General features: G+C 35.1%; 1 protein-coding gene across 1 annotated transcript; it reads left to right on the forward strand.

Annotated features, from left to right (window-relative positions):
• The first annotated feature begins 1,941 nt into the window (after positions 1 to 1,941).
• LOC149876028 (uncharacterized) lies at positions 1,942 to 9,304 on the forward strand. Its single transcript, XM_090075859.1, has 5 exons — positions 1,942 to 2,013; positions 5,266 to 8,086; positions 8,320 to 8,385; positions 8,645 to 8,701; positions 8,860 to 9,304. Exons 2-5 carry the CDS (start codon positions 7,396 to 7,398, stop codon positions 9,177 to 9,179), a joined length of 1,134 nt encoding a protein of 377 aa, XP_089931985.1. The 5' UTR covers positions 1,942 to 2,013; positions 5,266 to 7,395; the 3' UTR covers positions 9,180 to 9,304.
• The last annotated feature ends 3,539 nt before the right edge of the window (positions 9,305 to 12,843 follow it).

Raw genomic sequence — 12,843 nt, forward strand, 5'->3', positions numbered from 1 at the left:
ATTTTTTTTTTGAGCACAACATTAAACGTTAAATCGTTAGATGTTGTTATAAAGGCACCATTAGAATGCGATGTCCTCAAATATTTTCCTCGATATTTTAATAAGTAAACAAAAACAAAACTAAGTCTTGCAACTGGCGAAAACTTTCAATAAGCAAACAAAGCAACAACTTTCCTTTCGAGTTTTTTACATTTTAAACAAAAGACAAACAAAGAAAAAAAAAAAAACAAACAAAAACAAAAACAAAAACAAAAAAACAAAACAAAAACAAAACAGAAAAGGGAGAATGAGTGAGTCGACTGATTTCGCTCAACTGTCTTAAACGAGAAGTCATAAACGTTTGCTTGTGCCAGCAAGTTGCAAATTAAGTTGTAAATGAACTGCACCGCAAAAGCTTAACCACAGTTTATTAAGCATATTAAGCCTTTGCTGACATGTTAAGACATTTTAAGCCTTTGCTATTATCATGAGGCTTTTGCTCCACGAGCCAAAAAAGTACGCTAGAGTTGACAAACTGCATCGCGGTCGAAAAGTGTAATTACGCCAACACTTTTATCCGTTTTAAGCATTTCGTTTTCGCACGAACAACAATTAAAGCAGCTCGTTGAGCTTAACGACGTTCGTATTTTTTTTCGAAGCCAAAACTTCGGCTATAAGTAGAATGAAGAGGCACTTCGAAAAACAACAAAGCTGTTCGCAGTCGATAGCAACGAGCGACAACATCTCTGCGAGTCTGGCATCAAGGTAAACAGTTTTTTTTTACATTTTCATTTGTAAGTGCCACTTTTGTGTACATTATGTATTCAAAAATTTCTTGCTGACGCTAGATTTTTCGTTTTCAATGAACAACAGTTGCAACCTCTAGTCGTTTGCTAAAACAGCTTGCTAGGACAACCAAATCAATCATATGTTGTGAAAATTTCTTTTTGTTCAACTGACTAAGGAAGATCGAGCGAACGCTTTTTTTTTTATAACTTGTTTGTATCATATTGCTATTAAGAAAACAGCGTTGTGTATACTAAACGTGACATAATTGGCAATTATCCGTAACTAAAAATAAGATAGAAATTACAAACTTGATACCATATTTTAATTACTCTAACAAAACTAGACGTCATCGCGTGAGAAAATAAATGTTCATAACACATAACCTATTTTTTTGTTTTTTTTTCTTCTCTTTTTTCCTTTTAATCTCTTTTCTTTCGTCCAAAAAGCGTTTTGATTTTTGCCTCGCCACAAGCGATGAAATCGATAAAAAAACCTGCTCGGACATTCTCAATTCTCAACAACAAAAGCAATCAAAGTTCTAGCTCTCGAGCACGTGCGCCGACAGGTTGATGAAACCGTTCAAATATGCTCGATCGCTAGAATTTAAAGAAAGAAACAAGCCAGAAACAAACCAAAATAAAAAAAACAAAAACAAAAATGGACATCTTTAGAACGCTTAAATTTTATAAAATATTTTCCTCTGCGTTTTTAACCAGCTAAACTGTCGTAAAGTTTTTTCGGTGCAGTTCATTTAAAAAACTTAGTTTTCAACTTTTAAACGTTTTAGACTTCTCGTTTAAGGCAGTCGAAAGAAATGAGTCGACTCACTCTCTCTCTCCCTATTCGGTTTTGTTTTTGTTTATTTGTTTTTGTTTTTTCTTCGTTTGCCTTCGTTTGCCTTTGTTTGCTTTTGGAAAAGTTGTCGCCATGCGAGACTTAGTTTTTTTTTTTTTTTTGCTCAAATTGAGCACAAGTGAGTTTCTAGTCTTGAAAGTGTGCAAAGTGTGGGCCAATCTGGTGGCTGGAGTGATGACACGTGAATGCTGGAAATTCCAGACTTTGAGCGGATTCAGCGTACATAGAAAGAAAATGTAGCATTCACGTGGGTCTCTCCTAAGCGTGCCATTGGTCGGTCTGCTGTCCTTAAGTACCCCCCTCCCCCCCCTCAACGTCACGTTTGCTCAACTTTCTCGGTCTTTGGCGCCAGAGAAAGCTTGAGGAAGGATAAAAAATGGCGAGGTTTCGGTACTGCGTTTTCTGTTTTTCTTATTTGTTTTTGTTTGTTTGCTTGTTTGTTTGTTTGTTTGTTTGTTAATTTTTTTAATTTTTTTTTTTTTTGTTTGTTTGTTTCGTTCGTTTGTTTGTTTGTTTGTTTCGTTTGCTTCGTTTGTTTTGTGATGTTTTGTTTTCCCTTCTTGATGGCACAAAACAGAAGCAAACAAGACTTTCGGTTATATTCGGTTATATTCGGTTCAATAAAAGTTTGTTGGTTTCTGCACAACAACAACAACAACCACAACAACAAAAGTCCCTCTGTCCCTCAAAAGCAGTTTCTCCTCTGTCCTAAAGAAGAGCCTCTTTGTAATCGATCTTGTCTGAATGCAGCTCTCCTTTTGCCTACAGGTTTTTATTCCAACCCTTTTGTTGTTGTTAGTGCCATGTTGTTGTTATTGTTATACTCTGTAAAAGCAGTTGTTGCTGTTGTACTTGTTTGTTGTTTCTAAAGACACTGTTGTTGCTGCTGTTAGCGCTGTTAGTAATCACCCACTTGGCTTGTATTTTTGTTTCTTGTTTTTGTTTTTTGTTTTATTTATAAACACTCTCTGAGTAAGTGATGCTGTTGCTGTTGTTGTTGTTACAGTTGCAATGAGTGTTTGTTAATGTTCCCCCACTTGGCTTGTACTTTTGTTTTCTGTTTTGTTTTGTTTTTTTTTTGTTTTGTTTTTTTTTTCTCAACACTCTCTGAGTAAGTGATGCTGTTGCTGTAGTCGTTGTTATAGTTGCAATGAGTGTTTGTTAATGTTCACCAACTTGGCTTGTTTATAATCTATTTTATTTTATCAACACTCTCTGAGTCAGTGATGGTGTTGCTGTTGCTGTTGTCGTTATTATGCTTGCAATGGGAGTTGTTACTGTTCACCCACTTTGCTTGTTTTGTTTTTATTTCTTTATTTTATCAACACCCTTTGAGCCAGTGATGCTGTTGCTGTTGTTGTTGTTATAGTTGCAATGAGTGTTGTTAATGTTCACCCACTTTGCTTGTGTTTTTGTTTTTGTTTATCAACACCCTTTGTGTCAGTGATGCTGTTGCTGTTGTTCTTATTACAGTTGCAATGAGTGTTTGTTAATGTTCACCAACTTGGCTTGTTTATAATCTATTTTGTTTTATCAACACTCTCTGAGTCAGTGATGCTGATGCTGTTGTTGTTATTGTGCTTGCAATAAGTGTTGCTAATGTTCACCCACTTTGCTTGTTTTGTTTGTGCTTTTGTTTTTGTTTATCAACACCCTTTGAGTCACTGATGCTGTTGCTGTTGGTGTTATTATAGTTGCAATGAGTGTTAATGTTCACCCACTTTGCTTGCTTTGTTTGTTTGTTGCTTTTTTTTTTTATCAACACCCTGCGAGTTAGTGATGCTGTTGCTGCTTTTGTCATTTTACTTGTATTTATAGTTGTTACTGTTCAGCCACTTTGCTTGTTTTTTAATCTGTTTTATTTTATCACCACTCTCTGAGTCAGTGATGATGTTGCTGATGCTGTTGTTGTTATTTTACTTGCAATGATAGCTGTTACTGTTCAGCCACTTTGCTTGTTTTGTTTGTTTGTTTGTTTGTTTTTTTTATCAATATCCTCTGAGTAAGTGATGCTGTTGCTGTTGTTGTTGTTATAGTTGCAATGAGTGTTTGTTAATGTTCCCCCCCTTGGCTTGTACTTCTGTTTTCTGTTTTGTTTTGTTTTTGTTTTTTTTGTTGTTTTTTTTCTCAACACTCTCTGAGTAAGTGATGCTGTTGCTGTAGTCGTTGTTATAGTTGCAATGAGTGTTTGTTAATGTTCACAAACTTGGCATGTTTATAATCTATTTTATTTTATCAACACTCTCTGAGTCAGTGATGCTGATGCTGTTGTTGTTATTATGCTTGCAATAAGTGTTGTTAATGTTCACCCACTCTGCTTGTTTTGTTTGTGCCTTTGTTTTTGTTTATCAACACCCTTTGAGTCACTGATGCTGTTGCTGTTGGTGTTATTATAGTTGCAATGAGTGTTAATGTTCACCCACTTTGCTTGCTTTATTTGTTTGTTGCTTTTTTTTTTATCAACACCCTGCGAGTTAGTGATGCTGTTGCTGCTTTTGTCATTTTACTTGTATTTATAGTTGTTACTGTTTAGCCACTTTGCTTGTTTTTTAATCTGTTTTATTTTATCACCACTCTCTGAGTCAGTGATGATGTTGCTGATGCTGTTGTTGTTATTTTACTTGCAATGATAGCTGTTACTGTTCAGCCACTTTGCTTGTTTTTTTTTGTTTTTGTTTTTGTTTGTTTGTTTGTTTGTTTTTTTATATATCCTCTGAGTTAGTGATGCTGTTGTTGTTATTATGCTTTCAATGAGAGCTGTTACTGTTCACCCACTTTGTTTGTTTATAATCTGTTTTATTTTATCAACACTCTCTGAGTCAGTGATGCTGATGCTGATGCTGTTGTTGTTATTATGCTTGCAGTGAGAGTTGTTACTGTTCACCCACTTTGCTTGCTTATTGTCTATTTTATTTTGTCAACACTCTCTGAGTCAGTGATGCTGATGCTGATGCTGTTGTTGTTATTATGCTTGCAATGAGAGTTGTTACTGTTCACCCAATTTGCTTGTTTTGTTTTTTTATTTGTTTTTTTGTTTGTTTTTGTTTTGCTTGTTTTTTTTTATCAATACCCTCTGAGTCAGTGATGCTGTTGCTGTTGTTGTTGTTGTTGTTATAGTTGCAATGAGTGTTTGTTAATGTTCCCCCACTTGGCTTGTACTTTTGTTTTCTTTTTTGTTATGTCAACACTCTCTGAGTCAGTGATGCTGATGCTGTTGTTATTATGCTTGCAATGAGAGTTGTTACTGTTGTAGTTATGTCTGTCATTTGTCCTTGTTAGCAAGTTCTATTTGCCCTCTCTTGCCTTTTTTCAACACAGTTTCTTTCTTTGAGTCATATGGTTGCGAGATCCTCTCAAACTCCATCTCTTTATTTATTTGTTTCTTTTTTTTTTTTTTTTTTCTCATTCTCCTTCTCATAATAGCAATCACTGCTGCCACCATGCATGTAATGCTAGTTGCTCTCATTCTTTTTCATTTGCTAGTGGAAACTTTGTTTCTTCTTGTTGCTCTCTTTTCTTTCTTTTTTCTCTTTTGCAGAGGATTCGAAAAAACACAGCTCTTCCCTGCAGTTGTAAACATTCCAGGATTCCAGGATGCAGGCAGAAGAAAAACACTCTCACTAACTGTCTTCTTTTTTTTAGCATAAACCGTTGCAAACAAACACCTGAACATGTCTTCTTCACAAGAAAACAACACTGTTGTTGCCCCTTCTCCGAACTCTAAAGCGAAAAAAAAGAAAAGAAGGCAGTCACAAGAACAGAGAGACTTAAAGCTCAAAAACAAAGTCAGGGCCGCATTAGTTGCAGCGTGTGGCTCCGTAAACAGGGTTGTACCTTTCTATGGTACCAAGAAGAGGTACGCTGTTAGCTGTCCGATGCCTTTGTGCAAACATTCCTCCACAAGCATTAAAAGACACTTGACTAAAAAAGATCATTCTTGGACTTTGGATGAAGCTTCCATCTTTTACTCTGCAATGGTCAGGAAGTTTCAGCATGCTCGTCTCGAACGCAAGTCCGGCTGTCCAAAACCTTACCCCTGTTTGCAATGTTGGAAGTATTACGACCGACTGGACATACACTTGAAAGAGACTCATTTCTACGATTCCAAGACGATCAAACAAAAGATTGCAGAGGCAAAGCGATACGACAACGACAAGCTCTATGTCCCTCAATTTATTCGACCTGCCTTCTTTGGTATTAAGCCAGTAGCTGAACAAGCGTCTGCATCAGGCTCTGCATCCTCTGCTCCTGGGCCTTCCTCCTCTTTTTCTTCTCCGGTTCTTTCCTCTGATCCTCTTTTAAGCTTGCCCTCATCAGTTGCTGGTTCGTCCGAGGCTCCTTCTGCAAACCACTGCACCTCTGTAGAAAACAAAGAGCTGAACACCGAATCCGTCCTAGACTCTGATTTTAATTCCTTAAAGCACTTGGTTTCCAACTCCTCCGTCTTGACAGAAGATAAGAGACTCTTGTTTCAGCTGGACAAAGATGCTTTTCACTTTTATTACCAGTCAGCAGATGAGCTCTTCAGAGATTTTGAAAAGTGGCTTGTGGTAGCCAACAACAACACTTTGTCACAAGCAAAGATCTACAAAAATGCAGTTGTTGAAATATTGACATGTTGTGACAGCACGCTGACGCTGCACCCGAACGCTCTCACCAATTCCAACGTTTTGGAGGATAGATACTTTTCCATGCACTTTAAAAACATTCAGCTCAATTCCAAGCTGAGTGAACTTGACCAAACAAAAGCCATGTCTTGTCACACGTTGTACAACCGCCTTGTCTACCTTTGTCTCCTGTTTCGTTTCAGTGAAGCCAGGAATGTCTATTTCGGACTTTCTCATGAGGCCATCCGACGTTTGCGCTGCAAGGTGGAGGAGTTACAAAAAGTGCTGAGGCCCTTTCGTTCTTTGAGGAGGAGCCTTGTGAAAAGCAAAAAATGCATCAACATCATCAATGTCAGTTTGCTGAACGAATATGGCAAGTCTGCATACGTAAGACAGTTAGTGGAATCGATTAGAAAGCCGTCTCTTACACCGACTAGAGACAATGCTGTGTCTCTACGAAACCATCTTCTGCTCTCTGTCACTGTAATTAACAGTTTAAGAAAATCTAACATTGCTCTTTTAAACATTAGAGACTACATGGCTGCTGAGAAGAGTGAGTGTGGATATTGCATTGTGCAAGAGCGCTACAAAACAGCATACAAGTACGGAGCCAAAAACATTCTAGTGCCGAACGACTTGAAAGTGTTGATCGATATTTATTTGCTGAGATACAGAGACCTTCTTGTCAACGACTCTCACTACATGGCTGCAGACACCAAGACTGTTTTGGAGTTGAGCGACTGCTACAGGCCCCTTTTTCCATCGATGAGACCCAACAAAGACGAATGTGTGACACTCGGTGCAACTAGAGTGCCTGTTTACCAGATGGGTTCCTCTGCTATCTCCTCTTGCCTGACGTCCTGCTTCAGAAAAAGCCAAGTAAACATTCCCATGAAGCGTCTTACTCCCACTTGCATTCGCGGTTCGATAGCCACTTACTTTGCCAACAACAGCAAAGAAGATCGCGAGCGGTTTGCTACACTCTACATGAAGCACAGCAGGAACACAATGGATAGCTTTTATGTGTCCCAGTGGAACGCTGCAGAGGAGTTGCGCTTTGCCCTGGGCATCGGACAGTCCTTCGGAGTCATAGAGTCTTTGACTGTTGAAAAGTCTGAGAGACCACCAAAGAAGGAGAAGGATGTGATGGACTGGCTCCAAACTAATGCAGAGGAGTACGGTTTTCATGAGGTTGAGGGACATCTTTGAGGAAGATTTAGACTCCGGTTCTGACTCTGAAGAATGTGCTGCTACTTTCAGCTGTACCACAGTGGTTCCGTTTTCTCCAGCTGTAGAAAACAATGTTCCTTTAGAGGATAGCAACGACCATGCCGTAGATTTCTTGTGTGAACCTACCTCAACTCCTGTTTCGTCTGTTCCATCTGAACAAACAATCGCTGGTCCAGTTCTTGAACTATCCCCTGCTCTTGCACAACTAGTTCCTAACGAACAAGCTGTTTGTATGGATGTAGATCAGACTCTAGCTGTTCCTGTTGGCACAGCTTGTTCTCCTCTTGCATTAACATTATTTCCTGATGAACCGGATTTTATTGAACACCATGCAAAACTTTCTCCAGTTTACTTTAATGAGCAAGTGGTTGCCAAACCTGTTTCTGCTTCTCCTTCTCAGCAAGTCGCTTTCTGTCCTTCAAAAGAGGTCTTTTCTGTTCCTCTGACTCCTAGCCTTGTTGCTTTTCAGCAAACATTGGCCAAACCCAGTTTGTTTCTTTCATCTGATCCAGTTTCAGCTGTTCCTGTCCAACAGGCTGGTACTGTTCTTGCAAAGCAGCTCTCACCTTATGCTGTTCAATCTGTTGGTAGCCTATTTAGCCAAAGTCTTGCCTCTACATCCAGAGGTAAATTCTTTTTGATTTTTGATTTTTGATTTTTATGCAAATCTCAACACGCTTTCAAAAAATGAAAATGCCCAAATCAACTCCTTGCCCTATTGTTATTGTTAGAGCTGTAAAAAAAACAAAACAAAACAAAAAAACAACACAGAAGTGTGTATGTATTTGTTGCAGGACTAATTCTGTGATTGCTTAAATGTTTATACAAGTGAATGATACTAAAACTGATTATGTTTTAGAAGTAAAAGATCCAAGAAGAAAAAAAATCAAGTTGGAAATGCCATCTTTCACTCAAGAACTCATCGGTAATGTAAAACCTAATTTATACAAACATATATAAACACAAACCTCTTCTTGCACAATTTCAGATGGTTAACTGTTAACAAAAACTAGCCATCATTGCTAAGTGCACTTTTAGAAAGTTGTGTCTACCCGATTTCTAATGATGAAGTTAGAAACATCACCGTTAGAAATCATGCACAGCTTGTTATCATCTCTAACACTTAGAAACTGTTGATGGTTTTTATGAATTAGAAAAATGAACATGGTTTTATTTTATTTCAGGATCAACTCAGCCAAGAACAAAGGAAAACAAAGCAGAAGTTAGCCAATGCCATTTAGGTAATCTTTCAAAAACCAGTTATTGCTATCAGTGCAAACAATAAGGTCAACAAAAAAAAAATAAATAAAAAAACAGAATAAATCTTGTCTTACTTCAGAACCAAATGAATATTTGATTTAATCACTTTGTGTTATGACTTGAGTTTGTAAAATTTTAGATGAAATAGTTGAAGAGCTGAATGCTTGCCCTGGCCACAACGAATGGTTCAACACCAGAAGTTTTCCACGATGTGCAGCTTTGGTGTTGGCATACATCTTGCAAGACGTGTTTACAGATGTAAGCTCAAGTTGCTCGTACAAAGATTACCTTGGCATCTTGGCAAATCATAGCAGTGACAAGCTCATTCATGTCTTGCAAAAGTACTCCTACCAAAGCCATATTAAAGACAAAATTAAAAACATGAAGCTAAAAATTCAAAAAGAGGGTAGTTTAGAAAAGTTTGTTCAATATGGCAATATCGTGAAACCATTTATGTAGTTTAGATAAGTTTGTTCAGTTTGGCAATAAAGATGGGCCTTTTGTGTAGTTTGTTTTATCTATGCTTTTGCAAATATTTTTATCTGTTTCGCTAAAGACATAATAAACAAGAAGTTCTGTTAAACTGTTCTCACATTTCTTATTTAAAGATAGTTCAAACTTTTTTTTATCTTTAAAAAAAAAAAAAAGAAGTCGTTTTGTTATTCTGTGAAACTTTTAATAGAGTTGCATTTAGAATTACTTCTGATGTTTTTAAGAGTTTGTTAAAAAGCAAAATAATATTTCCTGTGATGTTAAACTGCATAAGTGAAATTTAAAAAAGGAAAACTGCTCCAACCATTTTTCGGAAAAAGAAATCAAAAAGTTCCTTATTTTAAAAGATCTAGACATCCATTTCTTCTTCAGCAAAATAGCGAGGCTTTTTTATGAACTCTTACTCTCTATTTTTTCATATCTTTACACAAAGGATTTTGTTTAGATCAATGTAAACATACATAGAAGTATATTATGTTTTTTTTTTTTTTTTGTTTTTATGCAGTCTAACTTTTGTTTCACTTCTATTTTATTTTACGTTTATCTTGTATTTTATCATGCCTTATTGGTTTTTGCGTTTTGTGATGTCAAGCTGCGTAAGCTAAACTTAAAAGGGGAAAACTACGCTAACTTTTCTTTGAAAAAATATTCAAGAAGTACCTTAAACGAAAGAGAAAGCACACGAATCTTGCCATCCAATTCTTCTTCTGCAAAGTAGCGAGGCTTTTTATGTACTTTTGCTCTCTAATTTATCTCTATTTACGCAAAGGGTTTTATTTCAATGTAAACACGTATAAAAGAATACTTTGTTAAAAATAATGTTAAAGGAGTTGCGTAAAAAAAAACGTCTGAATAAAGTTTCTTTACAAAAAAAACAACTAAGAAACAAGCGCGCCTAAGAAAAACCAGATCGCGATTCACTAAGTCAAAAAACGAAAGAAACAAAGTTTAAAAGGTCTTTCTAGACAACAAATTCTATTTTTGGCAATGCAGTTTTTGTATTTATGCAACCTAACTTTTGTTTGACTTCTATTTTATTTTACGTTTACCTTGTATTTTATCTTGCCTTTTTGTGTTTTGTGATGTCAAGCTACATAATCTAAACTTAAAAGAAGGAAACTAGGCTAACTTTTCTAGTAGAATATTATGTTGTTGGTTTTGTATGCAGCCTAACTTTAGTTTCATCTATATTTTATTTTGCGTTTATCTTATATTTTATCTTGTCTTTTTGAGTTTTGTATTTTGTGATGTCAAGCTACATAATTTAAACTTAAAAGAAGAAAACTAGGCTAACTTTTCTTTGAAAAATTGTTCAAAAACTACCTTACACCGATAGAGATAGCTCACGAATTTAAAAAGTTGCATCTATTCATCTTCTTCTTCAGCAAAGTAAAGCTTTTTATGCACTTTTACTCTCTAACTTACCTATATTTGCGTAAAGGATTTTATTTAATTCAATTTAAACATAACTAGTAGAATATTATGTTGTTGGTTTTGTATGCAGCCTAACTTTAGTTTCATCTATATTTTATTTTGCGTTTATCTTATATTTTATCTTGTCTTTTTGAGTTTTATATTTTGTGATGTCAAGCTACATAAGCTAAACTTTAAAGAGGAAATTTACGCTAACCTGTCTTTGAAAAACTATTCAAAAACTACCTTTAACAAAGTAGCGAGGCTTTTTATGCGCTTTTACTCTCTAACATACCTATTTTTGCGCAAAGGATTTTATTTAATTCAATTTAAACATGCCTAGTAGATTATTATGTTGTTGGTTTTTTATGCAGCCTAACTTTAGCTACATCTATTTTTCATTTTACGTTTGTCTTATATTTTATTTTATCTTTTTGTGTTCTGTGATGTCAAGCTACATAAGCTAATGTTAAAAGAGGAAAGCTGCGCTAACCTTTCTTTGAAAAACTATTCGAAATCTATTTTTGAGATAATCTAGATTTAAAAGAGGAACACTACGCTAATTTTGCTTTGAAAAAACTCTCGAAAACTAACTTATTCGATAGAGATAGCACACAAATTTAAAAAATTGTATCTACTCATCCACTTCTTCTACAGCAAAGTACTGAGGCTTTTTATGCACTTTTATTCTCTAACATACCTATATTTGCGCAAAGGATTTTATTTAACTCAATGTAAACATACATAGAAGAGTATTGTTACCCGTTTGTTTTATGCAGCCTAACTTTAGTTTCATCTATACATTATATTGCGTTTACCTTATATTTTATCTTGCCTTTGTTAGTTTTGTGTTTTGTTATGTCAAGCTTCATAATCTAATCTTAAAAGGGGAAAACTGCGCTAACTTTTCTTGAAAAAGTACTCAAAAAGGACCTAAATCGATATAGATAGCTCACAATTTTAAAAAGTTGCATATAGTCATCTTCTTCTTCAGCAAAGTATCGAGGCTTTTTATGGATTTTTACTCTAACTTTCCTATATTTGCGCAAAGGACATTATTTAATTCAACTTAAACATGCCTAGTAGATTATTATGTTGTTGGTTTTTTATGCAGTCTAAACTTTGTTACATCTATATTTTACGATTAACTTATATTTTATCTTGCCTTTTTGAGCTTTGTGTTCTGTGATGTCAAGCTACATAGTCTAAACATAAAAGAGGAAAACTACGCTAAACTTGCTTTGAAAAACTATTCAAAAACTACCTTTAACAAAGTAGCGAGGCTTTTCATGCACTTTTACTCTCTAACATACCTACATTTGCGCAAAGGATTTTATTTAATTCAATTTAAACATGCCTAGTAGATTATTATGTTGTTGGTTTTTTATGCAGCCTAACTTTAGTTTCATCTATATTATGTTTTAGGTTTATCATATATTTTATCTTTTCTTTTTGAGTTTTGAGTTTTGTGATGCCAAGCAACTTAAGCTAAACTTAAAAGTGGAATGCTACGCTAACCTTTCTTTGAAAATCTATTCATAAACTACCCTAGACAAAAGCTAGATTTAAAAGAGGAAAACTACACTATTTTTACTTTGAAAAAACTTTCGAAAACTACCTTAATCGATAGAGATAGCACACGATTTTAAAAAATTGCATATAGTCATCCACTACTTCTGCAGCAAAGTAGCGAGGCTCTTTATGCACTTTTTCTCACTAGTTTGCTTATATTTACGCAAAGGAATTCATTTAATTCAATCCAAACATATATAGAAGATTATTATGTTACGATTTTTTTTTTCTTTTATGCAGCCTAACATTTATTTCACCTACATTTTATTTTACGATTAACTTTTATATTACCTTTCCTTTTAGTGTTTTGTGTTTTGTGATGTCAAGCTACATAAGCCAAACTTTAAAGAGGAAAACTACGCTAAGCTTTCTTTGAAAAACTATTCAAAAACTACCTTAAACAAAGTAGCGAGGCTTTTTATGCACTTTTACTCTCTAACATACCTACATTTGTGCATAGGGTTTTATTAGATTCTAGTAGGTTATTACGTTGTTGTTTTTTTATGCAGTCTAACTTTAGCTTCATCTATATTTTATTTTACGTTTATCTTATATTTTATTTTGTCTTTTTGAATTTTGTGTTTTGTGATGTCAAGCTACATAAGCTAAACTTAAAAGAGGAAAGCTACGCTAACCTTTCTTTGAA

Source organism: Hydra viridissima, unplaced genomic scaffold (assembly GCF_058129835.1).
Source record: "Hydra viridissima isolate aposymbiotic clone 2 unplaced genomic scaffold, HvirCarnegie_v1 scaffold_54, whole genome shotgun sequence".
NCBI classification, from domain to species: Eukaryota; Metazoa; Cnidaria; class Hydrozoa; order Anthoathecata; family Hydridae; genus Hydra; species Hydra viridissima.